Here is a 19,333-nt window from a genome sequence, read left to right on the forward strand (position 1 = left end):
CCCCGTCCAAGTCGCTAACCTATGTGGACTTTACTCTGCTTGCAATGTACATGGATTGCATTTGGTCCGTGCGCACGTGCAGTGTGCGCATGTGCAGTGTGCGCATTTGGTCCGTGTCCGTTTCGCTCTGTGCGCATTTGGTCTGTGTCCGTTTGTTACTGTGTCCGTTTATTACTGTGTCCGTTTGGTCTGTGTCCGTTTGTTACTGTGTCCGTTTTACTCAGCTTGCTGTGTCCGTTTATTACTGTGCGCATCTGGGACGCTCCCATTTAGACAATGTGGCTTCAGCCACGTTTCCGACAAAGCGATCAGATCGTAGTCGCGCCGCGAAAAATAATCACTGAATTCCGAGAAGTGGGGGAGGAGGGACTGACAGTTCACGTGACACAGACGAAGCGGCACGACGGATTCGCGGGTGGCACGGGACGGCCGTCAACCTTTGCGTTGGGATGTTCTTTTCGGTATGGCCACGATGAGTGTCACGCGCGGCCGTTGCGCCACCGGCAACAGGCAGCGCGCGAGCGGAAGCCTGCAGGGGAGGACGGGGGGGGGGGGCAACAAGAGCGTCGGGCCCATCAGCGTCACCGAGAGCCGGACGAACAACGATTTGGGAAAGGGGGAGCCGGCGCTCCGGCCCACGGTCGAAGGAGGCCGCGAGACGGACGGCAGAGTGGGTGTCGGATGGGTGGCCCCGGAGACCACCGCATTTAAATGGTCTACGTCTTGTAGTTTGACAGGTGAGGCGCTAGGATGCCGCATTACATGAATGCGACCGTTTCGCGTCCAGACACGATGCAAGAGGCCGTTCTTAAGGGCTCGCCGGGCCTCAGCAAAAATCCGACGCGTCGAAGCAGGAAGCCTCTCCGTGATATCAATCCGTGAGCCAACTAAAGAGGCCGACACCTCCGAATCATCAAGGGCGCCCTTGACACGCTTGCATTCAATCCAGCGATTTCGGGCCGCGCAGGAAGTCAGGCGAACAATCATTGGGCGAGGGAGGCCTCCCAAAGCCGAAATACGGAAGCAGGCGCTAATGTCCTCAAGAGGGGCCGCGACGCGAATCGCAGAGGCGATATTGACGGCTACAGCCCGCAGGTCCTCCGAGGGATGCTCTCTCACTCCAAACATGATTAATTTGCTGCTGAACCGCGAACGTTCGAGGGCCGCAAGACGGGCCTCGATCCGAGGAACGCCCCCGAGTGAGTCAGGCGGGCGAGATTTCTCAAGCGCAGAAATACGTCTATCCAGTTCACGGGTGGAAGATGCGAGTGAATCAACTCTCGCGGTGAGATTATCGTTGGCGGAAACGCATACGGAAATCGCAGATCGATGACAGAAAGTTTTGCGTTGATAGCAATAAGGTTCTCTAGTTTAGTCTCTATGTCAGTCATCTTCTGCAGTAGTGTAGAAACAAGCTCCCCGAGCGCGCTTGGATCCATCGAAGAGCTACGGGCAGGAGCCACCGATTGCGAGGAAGGTGAAGGATCCGGCGACCGCACGGGTGTCCCTCGGCAGTCGCAAATGGGGCAGTCATAACCCGAGGCGCCCCTCGGGACTACGAGAGCATCGGAGCCGCCGATAGAAAGGAGACATACCTCGTGAAATGCATGCCTAGCATCGCAAGTGCATAAGAGCGCACGGGCAGAAGCGATGAATTTTCTGCAGTGTCCACAGGCGAGCGTCATAGCGCGCGAATTTTATTCTAATTAAAAAGCTTTTATTCTAATTACATTTTATGAATAATTTTAATTTTAATTTGATTTTAATTAGTTTTCGTAATTTCAGTATAAATATGTTTCAATTATTTACACGCAATATGTGTCGTTTGAAAATTTTTTGCAATAGTCAAAAGGAACTTATTATTTTTTTCCTAATTTTTTGTCAATTTAGCAACGTTCTTTTTCGACTGTAAACTGTAAAAAATTTTCAAAGCGATGACACGTACATATATACTGACTCAATAATTGAAATATGAATATTCTAATCTAAAACTAAGAAAACTAATTAAAATTAAATTACAATGAAAATTATTAATTAAATGTAATTTTATAAAATTAAAATGCATAATAGAGAAAAAAAATATGAAAATCCCAAAAGTGTTCAAAATTTTCATTTTAGACACACACACACACACACACACACACACACACACACACATACACACACACACACACACACACACACACACACACACACACACCGTGCGCGCGCGTATGTATGTATAATATAAATAAATATGAATGTAATAAATATCTAAATATGAATATCATTAGCTAAATTAGAAAATCTTACAACTCTATCGGACGTCCGATGGAATTATGAGGTTTTTTAATTTAGCCAACGATTTATTAATATTATTAAAATATACATAATATACGAACAACGTTGCGAATAGCAATGAATTTTATTTGCGCTCTCTTCGCCTCGCGGCGAGCAACGACAACCCAGTGAGAAATAGTACATCGAATCGACATCGATTCGACGTCGAAATCATCGAATCGACATCGATTCGACGTCGAAATCATCATTTCGATGTCGATTCGACGTCAAATTGATGTCGAATTCATTATCGTTTCTCACTGGGAATTGTCTTGTTTCCCACCGCATTCGTGTTTCCGTTATAACCGTGCATATTACATTGGCAATATTTCACTATTTTCCGACAATAATTATAAGAACTGTACGCATGGAATCGAAAAAATTTTGAGAGCTTTTCGTCTTCGATTTTCGTGGGCAACACGATGGTATAAATATGCGAAGGTTTATTAACACTCTGTATAGTCAAAGCCTAAACGTGGATGTAGTACGGACGCACACCAAACGAACGATTTTATTGACAGGGTCGAAAAGTGGATGTGGTACGTAGTTCTATATCCACGTTTGACGCTTATGCTACATCCACATTTCGGTCGCACGAAAAAGGCTGCGGTGGCCGCTCTCAGGCTTCTCTCTGCTGTGCACATTAAACGTACGCGACACACGCGACAATGAAGTGACAATTTCGGAAGTATCGTATCTACTAGGCGAACACACGATTTTCACACGAAAACCTGATTTATACAATAGCAGCGATTCCGTGACGGTGTCATCAGAATCGCGTTGATGTATCTATTGTGATCCCGTTACGAGGTATGACATGCCAGATTCGTTGTTGAAACTTTCGCGATGTTGATTGACGTTTTCAAACGCTAAATGTCATATGCCATGCGTTATCTTTTTCTATAGAATTTATTCGCTGTAGATCACGAAAGATATACAATACTCTTAATATCCAGTACGAGCGACTAATAGGTGTCTTTTTTTCGGTCAGTACATTACGTAATGTAATAAATAGCAATTGCTCATTATTTTGCATTGGTGTTTTTAAATTCGTTCTGTTTTATTGTATTCAGTGTGGTTGGAGATAATTTTGTCGATTGTAAGGATTTTTAAAACTCCATCTTTCAAGTTTTTCATCTTGCTCAAATTATTCAAATATTTATACAAAATAAATAAATAATAAATTAGGTTATACACTGCAGATATTATGCAAGGTCTACAATGTCAGCAGGAGTAATGGAGTAGGAGTAAGAAGTAAGAAATATGAAATGAGATTTGCTCATTTTGTTTACTCCTGGTTTTTAATTGGTCAATTGTTACTCTTACTCCTTACTCCATTACTCCTGCTAACATTGTAGACCTTGCATTACATATTTTATAAGTCATTTTAATTAAAGATCTAAATAGACTGTTTTTAAATAGTTTTGGTGTTTACAAATTTTAGATTTTATGTATTTCTTGAATTTATTCATATTGACAATTATGTTATAAAATCCTTTATTTGTTTCAGAATACAATGGTTCAGTGCATTAATCAAAAGTGACAAATTGTATATGGTTATAAGTGTACGTGTATATATATATATATATATATATGTGTGTGTATGTGTGTGTGTAAATATGATGACTTATGTAAATAATTATTATATGAATTCTTATATTTGTGGGAGTTACTTATGTAACATATAAAAATGTCGCAAGGAAATGGTGCTGCTATTGCGGTGCCTAATAATCAAAACGGTGCAGTAGCACACAATTTTCACAGTCTTGCTGGTGTCATAGGACCAGTTTTAAATAACAATAATATGAATATAGCTAGAAATAACAATAATCAAAACCCACTGATTAATGTGCGGGATAGATTGTTCCACGCACTATTTATTAAAGCAGCACTAGCCTACGCACGAACATTTCCAAGGCCTGTTAGAAGATTTATTGAATTTATAGTCCTTTTAAAGGTATAATAAGATGTTTATTATTTAATGTAATGTATTTGTACAGAGTATTCAATAACAGGTGAGAGAATTTAAGAAGTAATTCTAGACATAAAATAAAACAAAAATCAAGAGTAACAACATTGCGATTAGAAGACTTTCTTATTTTAATTGTAAATATTTGAGTATTCATACATTTTTCATGTGAATATTTAAATTTGCCCATTTTATTATATTTTATCACTCCTGAAATTTTCTTACCTTTTTTTAAATATGCTGCATATAAATATATACAAAATTAATTTCTAATCAGAATATTCTAAACTTATTGTGACATAATTTTTTAATAGCTGATTCTTGAAATTATTTTAAGACAAATTATTTTATATCAAAATGACGAGGCTACAATAATTTTTAAATAAGAAAGATTTGAGGACATTAAATTATGATAATTATTTACTTTAGAGGAAGCACCTTTGATGACCTTGAATGTTGTCAAAATCACTTTTCTCCCTAGGTTATCTTCAAATACTATCAAATAATATCAAAGGTTTTGGTCAATGTTTATAATTTGTTAAAAAGTTATTAACAAAAAATGTTGAGACATATTGACAAAATCTAACGATGTAAACATGCTTCCTAGCTATATGCGCATACAAAAAGAGTTCAAAATTTTAAACGGTAAATTATGCTCTGCTATACTAGTGTGCATATTAGTCATATAAATAGTACAATTGTGGACTCAGTCTTGTATAGCCTGTAAAGTATGTTTTATTTTTAACTATTTTTAATTTGTTATTTTATGTGTTTTTATGTAAAATATATACATTTTATTTAAAAACTATTGTAGTCTTAACATTTTAAGATTTTTCTCAAAGTAAATTTGTTATTAATGGATATTATAAATCTATTATTAATGGATTTAAAGTCTAGGACTCATATAAGTAAAGAAGAAATAATTAAATAAACTAAATAAATTAAATAAATATTGCTATTAAAATTGTAATATTTATAGGCTATATTGGCGTTTTTTGTACTGGCTTATATCCACATAGTATTTTCACGTGCACCAACCAATTGTTTAGAACACATAAGAGACGAATGGCCACGAGATGGCATTTTGAGAGTTGAAATTCTTAGGAATGGTGGTGAAGATTATAGTATAGAGAAAAGTTATGCAAAAGAAGAGAAACTCAGACAAGAGAAAGTTGATGATTTAACTAATTCTTTAGGAATATTAACTGGAGATGGGTAAGCTAAAATATAAATATTTGTAAGATATAAAAGTATATTAATGCTTGTTAATTTTGTGTATAGAGAACATATTTTTATTTACATGTTATAACAGGTTTATAAATATTGAACCATCGGCCGTTGATGAAGAACGGGACACTATAAATTCGGTCTCTGCTGAGGAGAATCACGAGAATTTAACATTACTTGAGCAAGATCTGATAAGAGCAACAATCTCTGAAGAGACGCAGAATCTTGATTTAAGCACAACAAATACAACAATGAGCTCATCGTCATTGTCAACAAAACTTTGGAATGGTTTAAATATAGCTAAAAAAATAGTACGTTTGTTTTCTAATTTGAAAATAATAATGTTTACGAAATTAAATAAGTTTTTTAAATGTTTTTAAAATATTAAATCTCTAAAGAAATATTGATTTATTTTTTATAGAACTAAATAAACATTTAATGCGTTTTGACTGTATGTGTGTGTGTGTGTGTGTGTGTGTGTGTGTGTGTGTGTGTGTGTGTGTTTGTTTGTTTGTTTGTGATTGTGTTTATACATATATAACATAATTTACTAATACATGAATATAATAATTATTTACATTTTATTTTAGTCTGGAGAAAAGTCGTCTTTTATGAACGTGGAAAGTAATTCCACAGAAGTGCCTGATCATTTAAATGAGGATAATATTGTACAGTTGAAAGATCGTACATCAGATGTTGATAAAACGGCTAGGATAGGTAAATAACATTGCACATAAAACATATTATGTATAATTTTAATTATGAGATTTTAAATATATATAAAAGAGTTGAAATTAATATTGTAATTAATATTGTAATTTAAAGAAAGAGAATCATATGTTGTCGATTGGTCTTTATTAATTGCTATTACAAAATAATGGTTTGACCTTAATTTTGGATCCTTTTCTAATGCACAAAAATTAATGCAGATTTTCCATTCATAATATTGAACTAATGCGTTTTAAGTTATTTCGCGCATGTCAACATTAAAACGAATAAAAATTATTTTTTAAAATAAGAATAATTACAACAAAGCACAACAGTTGTTTAACTTCCATACTGTAAACTCAGCGAATACGTAAAAAGATATAAAATGTCAAAAGATATAAAATGTGGAATAGAGGAGAAACACAGTGACATGTCTATCTTTGCGTTGTTCCTATGTGACTGGCACGCAAAAACATTTGAAAAACAGTATTGTGTTTGGAGACCTTGTTACACTCATTTAATAATCCTATTGTATATAATATTTAAATTTTCTGTGTCTTTTTATAGATTAATGGTATTTAAATTAATCTTGATAAAAAACATTTTCAGAATCTCTTTTTTTCATATTTTTTTCACGTTGTAAGATATGTGGCTTAGCCTAATCAAATTTGTGATTATCAGCGATCCGGTATTTACTGACTACAGAGTGATTACTTTTATTTTTTTTGATGTCGTTAAAAGTGTTTCTTAATGAGTCTCCAAACGTTGCTTGGTTTGTCCAATGTAAGAAGCACTACAATTGCACTCAATGCTGTAAACCACCCCAGTCTCTTTTTCCGATTTAATTTTATCTTTGCCTTTTTAAATTAAATTTTCTAGCTTTTTGGGGATTGTGAATACCGTATTCAGGCTGAATCTATTCAAATTACGACTTATATTTTTGCTCACGCCTAGGTCGAACGTTGTGTTTTATAATAGCAATTAATAAAATTGGCTCTTTGTTTAAAATTTTACAAGAAACTATATCACTTTGTCTATTATGATTCAAATTATGTTTGTGTGACACATGCTTTTGTGTTTTTGTTTTTAAAGTAACATTGATATTAAAATGTGTAATATGAAGCGTATTAGGGTGTCAGATTAAATTATTTTTATTTTATAGAGTTAAAAAGGGTGAAATTTTAAACTAAAATTTTTTTTATCAATTTTGGCTTAGATTATTTACTGAATTATTAATAAATGAAATTGATTAATCAGATGACGCGCGGTCGGAGTATGCAGAAGCGTAGCGTGCCATGGGGCTCCACGGGCTCCACACGGTTATCACACATTCTCTTATTTAAATCTTTATTTTAATTTTTTATATTAATAGATGATTAAGTAAATACACTTAAATTAATAACTAAATAGAGAGAATAAATAACTAAATAAACTAATAAGTAAATAAATAAAAATAAATACAATTAGAAATTTTAATTTCTAATTCTTATTTTAATTTCTTGTTATTTTTTATTTTTAATTATTAATTATTTATTTGTGTACTTGTATTTATTCAATTATTTAAAATATTTAATTCAATTACTTAATTCTTATAGTTGACTTAGCAACGATGGGCAAATTAACTATGGAGAGTTTGTTACATAGGTATAAAAAGAAATTGTTGATTAAAAATATCAAAATAAATTGTAACAATTTGTTTAAACAATTAAAAAAATATTTTAACATGTCAATTATTAGAATGATCCTAATGAATTTTTTGTTATAGCAATCAAGCTATTTTTTTACTTAAAAATTAGTTTTGAATAAATTATTTAAACAATTTGTTCAAAATTTTAATAATTTGCTTTCAATAGAATAATTTCTTAATGTTGACATGTATTGTACAAATTAAAATTGATAGCTCCATTGCTACGAAAAGAAATTTATTAGAATCATTATAATCAGTGCCACATGCTAAAATAATTAAAAAAAATTGTTTAAACAAATTGTTTATAAACAATTAATTTTTATATTTGTTTATATCTATGTATAACAAACTCTCCGCAGTTAATTTTGCCTATTGTTGCTAACTGTAAGTCAACTATGAGAATTAAGTAATTGAATTAAATATTTTAATAATTGAATAAATACAAGTACATAAATAAATAACACAGGCACACACACAAAAAATGTGTTTGGTCCGGCGGACTAGACTAGTCAATCCTTATGTATTTCGACCCGCTGAATCCGAATCCAAGGTCAGAATTGCAAAGTTAGCTTGCATTTCCTAACCTAAAAAAAATTTTTTTTTTAAATGTTGGTCCGGCAGACTAGACTAGTCTATCCTTATGTATTTTGACCCGCTGAATTCAAATCTTAGGTCAGAATTTCTGAATTAATTTATTTTTTCCTAACTTCAAAAAAAAAAAAAATTTTTTTATAATGTTAGTCCGGCGGACACAAATAGTCCAAAGTTAGAATTGCTGAATTGGCTCATTTTTTTCTAACCTCAAAAAACACCTTGTAAAAGCAGTTTGGATCACAAATGTATAATCCGGAACGTGCAGGCTTACGTAACCACATTACCCGGGGAAAATTCAATACGTATGACAAGTTTGAGCTTTTGTGAATAGCATAGAAAATTCACTCCCTTTTTCTATTATATCTCTTTTATTCTCGAAGGTTCTGTGCAATGGCTTTCTCTTACGTTTCTTTCCTTTCACAGAGACATCACGTTTGAGCGTCCAGCAGAAATCAGCCATCATATTCACATCCCACTTGCCTTGCTATCGATACTCCATCTCCTTGATGTCCTGATGAAATTTTTCTCCCTGTTCTTCACTATAATCACCTAGATTTTCTGGGAAGTAGTCGATATGAGAATCTAAGAAATACAATTTAAGATTCATTAGGCAACCTAATTTTCTATAGTTTTCCATCATTTCTGCTCATCCTTTCTCTGTAATCTTGACTTTTGTGATTTTCTAGAAAATTTTCCCCGCTAATGTGGTTACGCAAGCCTGCACGTTCCGGATTATACATTTGTGATCCAAACTGCTTTTACAAGGTGTTTTTTGAGGTTAGAAAAAATGAGCCAATTCAGCAATTCTGACCTTGAATTTGGATTTAGCGGGTCAAAATACATAAAGATAGACTAGTCTGGTCTGCCGGATCAACATAAAAAAAAAATTTTTTTAGGTTAGGAAATGCGAGCTAACTTTGCAATTCTGACCTTGGATTCAGATTCAGCGGGTTAAAATACATAAGGATTGACTATTCTGGCCCGCCGGATCAACATTAAAAAAAAATTTTTTTTGAGGTTAGAAAATGCGAGCTAACTTTGCAATTCTGACCTTAGATTCGGATTCAGCGGGTCGAAATATATAAGGATTGACTAGTCTAGTCCGCCGGACCAACCACTTTTTTTTTGTGTGCCTGTGTAATCAATAACTAAAAATAAAAAATAAGAAATTAAAATAATTTCTAATTGTATTTATTTTTATTTAATTATTAGTTTATTTAGTTATTTATTTCTCTATTTATTAATTTGAATTTATTTAATTATTTAATATAATCATTTTTAATATATATATATATATAATACTTTATTCTCTTCAGCAAATTACAGCCAAGAAGGGGACTTGGTTTACATAAAGTCTAACCATTCATCCATCCATCCATCCATTCATATAGCCTATCTCCTATATATCCTAACTCCTCTCTAACCACCCTTTCTCTTCCTACAGTTCAACCTTCTCACTTATTTTTAACATAAACTATAAAGAGCAAAAAACAATTACTAGAATAAATATAACCAAATATGAACATACAAAATAAATACAACAGATCTAACATCCTACCATACGCTCTGTTACCTTAATTGGGCTAGATAATACATTCTATTAATTTACTATATACTATATATACTATTATCACAGATCTCTCTCTCTCTTTCCTTACAGTCTTTACAGTCTTCTATCCTATCCTATTTGTACTAACCGTCTCTTATATCCTACCCTATCTCATATACACTTAATACTAAATACTACTACATACTACTACTTATTGCTACTACTACTTTACTTTAACATTTCTTTAGCTTTTACTCCTTGGGCCATTCTCCTTCGTTCCTTGAGTATTCCGCTTTCCTAATTATCTCTAGTCTTTTCTTCTCTCTCCAAAACTTACTCAATATCTCTTCGTTTTCTCTATCTAATTCGTCGTTCCTAATCCTTTCCGTTCTTTCTTCCTTATTCTTACCTAGATCTTTAAACCATCCGCTCGCCACTTCGCAATCTTCTATAAAATGTGATAACTGATCCCTACCTTTTTTACAGAATATACAAACTCTCCTCTTTTCTTCAAGCCAGTACTTATTGTATTCCTCCATATTACCGCATCTCAATCTAACCAGTGCCCTTACACCTATAGTACATCTTTTATTTTTATTCTCAAGATTTTTCCTACGCAAATACTTGGGTTTAATATCTATCATATCTGTCTTTTTCCCTATAATTTGTATTATATTTTGCGTATCTGAATTTGCTATCTTCCTCTTGCTTCTGTATATCTCTGTCCCTAATCTCTAATTCTTTGGCTAAGTTTCTTTCCCTTTCCTGTCCTAACATCTATAGTCTTTGCACTCCATCCATTTCTATTATAGTAATTCTCTCTTTCTAATCCATACTGATCCTGCCATTCATCCTTTTCTTTTTCTTTCCAACATTTCTTAATCCATCTATCCTCCTCCATTTCCTTTATTTTTTCCTCAAATCTCCTAGCTCTAATTCCTCATTTTATTCGTAATTTGTCTAATTCTAATTATCTAGCTATTAAATACCTTGGTGTACAAAAATCCAGGCTAAAAATCCACCTAGCGTAGTCCATCATTATCTTCTCTAACTCTCTTTTTTCTTCCCACCCCCAAATTTCCACTCCATATTCCATTACGCTTTTTACTAGATACCTAAATAACATCCATCTTCTCCTAAAATCATTTCTGCAGATTCTTTCTCCTAACCCCCAGACTCCATTTGCTCCCATTTTCCCTTTCCCTGCTAACTCTATGATATGATCTTTATAATCACTTTTCCTATTAAAAATAAAACCGAGATATTTAAACGTTTTCACTTCCTTTAATTCTCTGTTTTCCCATTTCCATTTATCTATCCTTTCTTTCCTGTTCTTATTAAAGACTAAGACCTTTGTTTTTTCAGTATTCAGTTCCAAATTTTTATTTTTTAGTACCTTTTTAAACGTGTCCATCATATCCAGTAGTCCTACTTTGTTTTTTGCCAACAATACCATATCGTCCGCGTAAGCTAAAGACCATATTCTATTCTTATCTAATTTAATCCCTTCTATATTTCTTTTACGCATAAACTTATCTATGTCCGCTATATACAAATTGAAAAGTAAAGGACTCATCACACATCCCTGTCTTACGCCTTTTGTCGTGTTGAAAACCTCCGTCAATCCTTCTTCTGTCCTGACTGCCACTCTTGTGTCTTCATATAATTTCTTCACTTTTCTAATTAACTGGGTCTCTATTCCTTCTTCTTCCATCATTTCCCATAATTTTTTTCTTCTAATGTTATCGAAAGCTGCTTTCAGATCCACGAATAAGGCGAAGACCTTGCTCTCTCCTTTCCTCTTTTCCCTCTGCACGATGTGATTCAGAATAAAAATATTCTCCATTGTACTTCTACCCCTTCTAAAACCTCCTTGGCTCTCTGGAAGCACCTCTAATCTTTCCGTTTCTTTTTCTAATTTGTTTCTTAGTATTTCCGCGTAGATCTTATATGCCGAACCAAGTAGTGAGATTCCCCTGTAGTTTTCCGTTATATCCTGATCTCCTTTTTTATGTAGTGGAACTATAATGCTTACTTTCCAGTTCTCCGGAGTGTTGCCTTCCTTCCAGAGTCGCTTTATGATTTCTATTAGCCCTTTTCTTACCGCCGCACCTCCATACCTTCAAGCTTCCATTGGTGTTCCATCAATCCCTGGGGCTTTCTTGTTTTTTAGTCTCTCCAATGCACATCCAATCTCCTCCTCAAAATCTATCTCTTCTCTCCCTTCTGTTCTCTCTTCTTCCTTGCTTTCCGTCCTATTCGCTGTTGCCCTATCTACACTCTTCTCTACTCCTTCCAATAATTGTATGAAGTGAGTCTTCCATCTATCCTTTGAGATACTGTTCCTTATCTGTCTCTTACCGCCTCTTTTCCTATTTATGTATTTCCACACCTCTGATTTGTTTTTCAGATTTCTAAGCTCTTTCTCTTTCTCTTCCTTTCATTTTTCTTGTTTTTGTTCTAAATATGTCTTAAAACTTCCTTTTTCCTTCATATACTGTTCTCTTGTGATTCTCCCTTTCTTCCATATCCTTAGCATCCTGTGCAGTCTCCTTTTCTTCTTAGTGCATCCTCTGTCCCACCATTCCTTGTGACCTATTTTCTTCCTTTACCATTTGACTTCCCTTTTTACCATCGCTTCTTGGATCATTTCTTTCAAGTTCTTCGAGATTTTCTCTATCGACAGGCTTCCTACGTTTTCGATCCAATCCGCCCATTTCGTTTGTTCCTTGTATATATCTTTCGCTTCTTCGTCCCACCTTATTTTAATTCTTCTTTCTTCTTCCCTCTCTTCCTCCTCTTCAGTGTCTTCCCTCCTTCCGGTCTTCACTTTCACTGACAAGGGCATGTGATCCGAGTCCGTTCTTTCCTCTACTTTAAATTCCTTAACCTTATCTATACAAAAATCGTTCGCAATTACATAATCAATAACAGTGTTACCTCTTGTTTCTATGTACGTATATTCTCCCTCTCTATCACCGCTTGACGTTCCATTTAAAATTCTACTGCCTATTTTCTTGACGAAATCTACTAAATCTCGACCGTTGTTACCTATTGTTTTATCTTTGCTCTTTCTTTTTAAACCTATCTCTCCCTCCACTATTCCTTTCTCTCCTATCCTTATATAAATCCCCTTCTATAACTATGTGTTCCTTTCTGTTTTCCTTTACTATTTCCCTGATTGATTCTTTAATATTTCTCCACCTGCCCTGATTGTAAACCGATATCACTAGTAAATTCTTTCCGTTCATTACTCCTCTTAGTCTTGTCAAAATCCACCCCTCTCCATTCTTTTCAATTAACTCCCAACCTTTAATTCCTTCTCCCTTCTTTATTCCTACTATGAAGCCACCCTTAGCCCTTCCTTTCTTATTATTCCTTATTGCAAAACTACACTCCCAGGTGTGAGATTTTGACAAGGTACCTTTCAATTTGTTCCAATTTCTCTCCTCTATCCATGTTTCATTTAAGCTAATAAAATCAAACATATTTCCAGAAATCTCTATCCTGTCTACCTAGTCCTGCTATATTCCAAAAAATTAAATCATAATCTAATCCCTTCTCCTCCCCCCTCTCTTTAGTCCTAACCTCCTCTTTTTGGCTTAGGCAAAATTTTCTTTATCCTTCTCTCCTACTCTTACTTCCCTGAGTACTTCCTCTCCCTCTCTCCTATCCTGTCCGTCCTCACTATCGCTACCTCTTCCCTCCTCTTTTTCTATTTCCTCCCATCTTTTCCATATTCCTCCGACTTTAACCCTTCCCATCCCTATCTTAACCGCCCTACCTTTTTCTCTTTCTAACCTCACCCATCTGGCTATTTCTTTTTGTGTATTCCTCTCTAACCATGTTAAATCGTGCTCTATAAAGAAACGTTCTCTCTTTAATTTTCTTTTATTATACATTACTTCTTTTTTCATTACCTCGTTTTCTAAACATCTTATTACGACTTTCCCGCTTAACCAATACCTAGTGACTCTAACTTCTAAATCTAATTTCTCTTTAATCATCTCCTCTATCCATGCCTTTGTTACTTTTTCTAACTCCTCTCCTCTTATGCCTCTAATTATTATATTATTCTTTCTTTCTTCTTTATCCTTGTCAGCTACTAACCTCTTTAATTTTCCTACTTCTCTATCACTAAATGCTGCGCTATCTATTTCTGATCTAGTTCTGGAGCTCGCTCTGCTCGATCTACCTCTGCTTCCTTTACTGACATTAATCGTCCTTACGCTCCATTCACTACCGCTCCCTTCCGTTCTCTCTATCTCTCTCTCTCTTCTCTACTCACTGTAAATTTTTCTAGCACCGATCCTTCTACCTCTAATAATTTCCTCTCTAACTCATTCGCCTTATTTTCATATTTTTCCCTCTCCGCCTTCATTTCTGCTAACTCTTTTCTGACGTCTTCTTTAAAATTTTTAAATTCTGTTACTAACGCTTTAACCTCTTTTTCCAATTCTTCTATTCCCCCTATTTCTCTTATCTCCACTTTCTCTTTAAAACCTACCTTCTTTCCTTGTTTGCCTCCTTCTAACGTTAACTTATTTTGTCCCTCTTCTATCCCATTCCTACTTCCTCTTACACTTCTCTCCCTTTCATTTCTCAACATCCTCCCGCGCTTGTTCTCGAAGCTTCTAACCTTTTGAACTAACCTCCTACCTACCTTGAGAGTCTCTTTTCCTTGCTATTATATCTAAATCCTGCTTCTCTTACCTTCCCTCCAATTACTCGCCGAAAATTAATCCCACTCTACCTATTCTCCTCAATAATACCTCTTTAACTAGCTTACCACCGCTCTAAAACACCTTATTATCTGCTCACGCTACACCATACGTCCATACACCAGCGCTCCTCCTAACCAAGTCCTAATCATTTTTAATATAAAATTAAAATAAAATTTTAAGTAAAGGAATGTGTGATAAGCCCGTGGAGCCCCATAGCACGCTACGCTTCTGCATACTCTAGCCGCATGCCGTCTGATCGACCAATTTTATTTATTAATAATTTAGTAAATAATAATTTAAGCGAAAATTGGTAAAGAAATTTTTAGTTTAATATTTCACTCTTTTACTCTGTAAAATAAAAATGATTCCAATATTAGTACATTATTTTTAACCAACGTAATATATTAAACATATCAATGAGTTGTAAATCACCTAACGGTCTGCATCGGATCTTAGTGATGGATATAATTCTTTTTTATATTAAATTTAATTTTCTTAGCTTTATTGTAAACTGCGCGCCGACAGGATTCGTCAGACTTTAGACACAGTAACTAAGCTAAATTTCGATGCTCAAGCACGTACAACAAAAAAAAAGAATTATATCTATTACTAAGATCCGATGCAGGCTGTTAGGCGATTTACAACTCATATGTTTAATATATTACGGTCGGATAGAAATAATGTACTAATATTGTTATTATACGTCGCCCTAGAAAAGACGTGCTTTGAGATATACTGGTTATTGTGAGGAATAATACCATATGTCTTGGTGGTCGAATTGGCTAGGACGCTCGCACAGAATGACGAGAGATCCGGGTTCGAACCCCGGCTGAGATATTATGTTTTGCAATAAATTAATTTACAGTTTTTCGGGGAAGGTAGGAAGAGGGGATTATAAGATGTACTTGAACATCGAAATTTAGCTTGGTTATTATGGCTACGGTGCACTTGACGCTACAAACGTTTCGAAGCATTCTTTGATTGGTCAATTTGTAAAAATCTTTGTTTCGATTGGTCAATTAAACGCTTCGAAGCATTTGTAGCGTCAAGTGGACCGCAGCCTATGTCTTAAGTCTGACGAATCCTGTCGGCGCGCAGTTTAAAGTAAAGCTAAGAAAATTAAATTAAAAAAAAAAAAAGAATTATATTCATCACTAAGATCCGATGCAGACCGTTAGGCGATTTACAACTCATTGTAACAACATCAAAAATGATTCCATCTAGGGCACCCTGTTTATGTATGTTTGTTTGTACGTACATATATACGTCTGAACGTATGTATGTACGTGTGTATGTATGTACTCTCAGTTCCTCAAAAAGCGGTACACTTAAATTTAAAATTTGCTAAAAATTTACCAAACTTTAAATGATTATAACTTGGCAAATAATGAAGATAGAATTAAATATGTGTAAAAATGTAAAATAAAGCTTTTAATGTTCACTTTAAGAATATTTGAATGGGAATTATACTGAACCATTTTTTAAATTGGCGGATAATGAAGTGAAATGAAGTAAAATTGATTATTAAAGGCCCGAGCTTGGGATGATGCATGGTATGAATCAGGTATCTCAGTCGAATGCATGTAAAAGTGTAGAGTGTTACCTTTAAAATGCTTTTTGACCGAGCTCGATATGATAGTTATTCACTGAGTTATTCCAAATTAAAGATGCTATTTTCTTTAATTTACATTTCAGCAAATAATTATCGCATTGAGCTTGGTAAAGAAATATTAAGGTAGCACTCTTACATACAGATAACACTCTACACTTTTATGTGCATTTGGTCTAATTAGGTTGTGATATTTCATTTTCGCCATGCACTGTAACAAAACTGGGACCTTTATCAGTTTTGCATGTTCTCCCTTTGTCATCCGTTATTATGAAAAGATGTTCGCCCATAATTTCAATTTAATTTACGTGTATGTGTGTATTTACACACACACACACACACACGCACGCACGCACGCACGCACGCACGCACGCACGCACGCACGCACGCACGCACACACGCGCGCGACAAGAATAAGAACCCCGTGATTCGTCACAGTATTTCAAGACCCGAAACCCTCCTTGTGATGTGCGTGCGTGCGTGAGAGGGATGTGTACGTGTATGTAATTGTGTTTGTATACCACAAGGATAAGGACCCCATGGTTCATCAGTTTCATAGTTTTACAGAGTTGGGAAGTAACGCGTTACTTGTAACGTCGTTACTGTTACAGTTACTTTTTTTGGTAACGGCTTTTTTTTCTGTAACTGTAAAGGTAATGTAGTTATATTTTTCGAGTAATGAATTTAATAATTGCTTTTATCTTTATATTTTTGTAGTTTGAATTAAATTTCATATTTATGGCATAGGTAATTTATATTCAGTGTTCAGTTATTGATCAATTACCTGATGTAGAATTATTATAAGATTTTGCGAACATAAAAAAGCTATTTATTAAATTTAATGTACAAGTGGAAATTATTGATAATGCAGCAATTGAAGAATGATAATAAGAACTCTTTAATAGTACCTAATCTGGCAATGCTTTATTAATATGTAAGGAAATGTGTTTTCTTACGTTTTAATAAAACTGTTGTGGCCCTTTGGTGGATAAAGGGTCACAGGTATTTGGGATTGTCCGTCGATACTTCTCGGGTCAGGTTTCTTGAGAGATTGTAGCCGATTGTCGTATAACAATGTGTATATATTTTCTATCTTGATTACACTGAGTTACACTGACGTAATTCGTTAATACCCGTGACAAATATAAAAGGATGAGCGACATACGTTCGTCGCTGTATAATGTGTAGCAAAGCCCGCTTGTTGCTGTACCTCGGTGTTTATATACACCGATTTTTGGTGTATAACCGGGGAGGGTACTTCCTGGTCACTGGCCTTTGGTCAATGTTCTTGCTTAGCCAGCAATTGCTAGCTATGCAGATTCCACCCCAAAATCAGAAGATTTTGGGTGTTGTTTATTAAGCAATCGGGTGCATTGCCCGGTGCGACGCCCGGTATGTAGGCCGGGCGATGTCCGCGCGCGAGGTGTCATTTGACACCTCATATCGCTTGCGACATTTCTTGTGTGAGTGCATCACACTCACAACATCCCTCCCCCTTATTAAGAAGAAAACGAGGAGGCTGAGTTTTCGCAAAGGTTTACGCATAAGTTTTTCGCGAAGTGTTCAATATAATGTTTTCGCGTAGAAATTTTTTCGCGCAATATAATGTTATATAATTTGTAGTCCTAAAAAGAAATCTTTTCTTTTTTATATACGTACACGCATACATAGATACATTGTATTGTTGTATTCGCTGTGGACGAACGCTATTCATAAAATTACAATCTTGTGTTATAGATTAAAATGCGAAGTTATATTTGTGGGCTAACATTGCCAGATTAGTCACTATTCAAGAGTTCTTATTACCAAATTTAATATCGCTTTACCAAGCAGTAGATTTATTGAAAGATTATTTAATATTGGTAATTCCGTATTGTTACTTTCAGTAATTTATATGATGTGTAATTTATCCACAAATTTTTTAGTAATTATAATTTTCTTGTGTTTAGGAGGTTTAAATCTATAAAAAATACTATAATAGAATGCCAAATTTTATTGAAAATTAATAAAAGATTGCTAAAATTAATAATAAATCGTATTTTGTAATTTAGATAATTCTGATCTGGATAATTCTTGTAACTTTATACATTTTAAGAGCACTTGTAAGTTTAAAATTATTGCATTAAACATAAATTGGGTGTACAAAAACAAATTTTATTGTATTTTTTAAAGAAGATGTAAAAAAAAGAAAAGAATGTTAACGATTTTGGTTCTTTTCTTATAAAAGTGTAACACACTGGCGCAAAACAAAAACGAGACAAAAGTTTTGACCTTTGCGAAAAATCATCTAAATTACATGTACTTTTTTTTAAATTAAAGGGCAAAAACTCGACTTTGAGAGTCTCTAGGCTAAAGTTTGATTTGTTAAGTGTGAATCTTTTGTATCGCATGAAAACCAAACATGTTTTTTTTTTAATTAACAAAAGTAAGTTTGTTTTTCACAAGTTTTTCATTAAAATCTGGCTAATATTAATCCAGATTCTTAAAGTTCATTCTTTTCTAAGCAATTAAAAAAAATACATGTCGATACGATGTTTTTTGTGTACTTGTATTGCACATGAGTTTGAAATTTGCACTGCATTTTAGGGTATTTTAGCGAATAAATATGGTATTTTTTTAATATCATGAATTTTGAGTATCAATATGATATTGCACATTGATTTTATTCGTGTTTAAATCAATACCGCCGTCATCAAAGTGACACGATGGGCACCACGTGGAGAATGACGGTCGAATTTTGCACATCATGTGGCTCTAAAATTCATCGGTGGAAATTTGTACTTACCGATCTGAATATAACGGATAGCTGACGCACCAATTTCACTGAAGTCAACAGAAGATTACATTAAGAGACACGATAGTGGCTCACGCCAAGTGGAAGCGCAGCGCGAGGCCGACCGTGCTCTCTACGCGAGTACGCGACTTGCGAGCACTCGGGATTATCGGA

At 34.7% G+C, this 19,333-nt stretch overlaps 1 protein-coding gene across 4 annotated transcripts in view; it reads left to right on the forward strand.

Moving 5' to 3' along the window:
• Window positions 1-2,631: 2,631 nt before the first annotated feature.
• Window positions 2,632-19,333, forward strand: part of LOC105831572 (membralin) — a 361,211-nt gene continuing 344,509 nt past the window's right edge. The window contains exons 1-6 of one of the 4 annotated variants that reach the window (XM_036288174.1): window positions 2,632-3,129; window positions 3,226-3,305; window positions 3,830-4,276; window positions 5,268-5,503; window positions 5,601-5,826; window positions 6,106-6,232. In XM_036288174.1, the coding sequence (XP_036144067.1) occupies window positions 4,010-4,276; window positions 5,268-5,503; window positions 5,601-5,826; window positions 6,106-6,232 (856 nt within the window). In that variant the 5' untranslated portion in view covers window positions 2,632-3,129; window positions 3,226-3,305; window positions 3,830-4,009. Of the gene's footprint in view, window positions 3,306-3,718; window positions 4,277-5,267; window positions 5,504-5,600; window positions 5,827-6,105; window positions 6,233-19,333 lie in introns of those variants that run through there. The other 3 variants (XM_036288173.1, XM_036288172.1, XM_036288175.1) reach the window with 3 other exon arrangements.

Source organism: Monomorium pharaonis, chromosome 6 (genome assembly GCF_013373865.1).
Source record: "Monomorium pharaonis isolate MP-MQ-018 chromosome 6, ASM1337386v2, whole genome shotgun sequence".
NCBI lineage: Eukaryota > Metazoa > Arthropoda > Insecta > Hymenoptera > Formicidae > Monomorium > Monomorium pharaonis.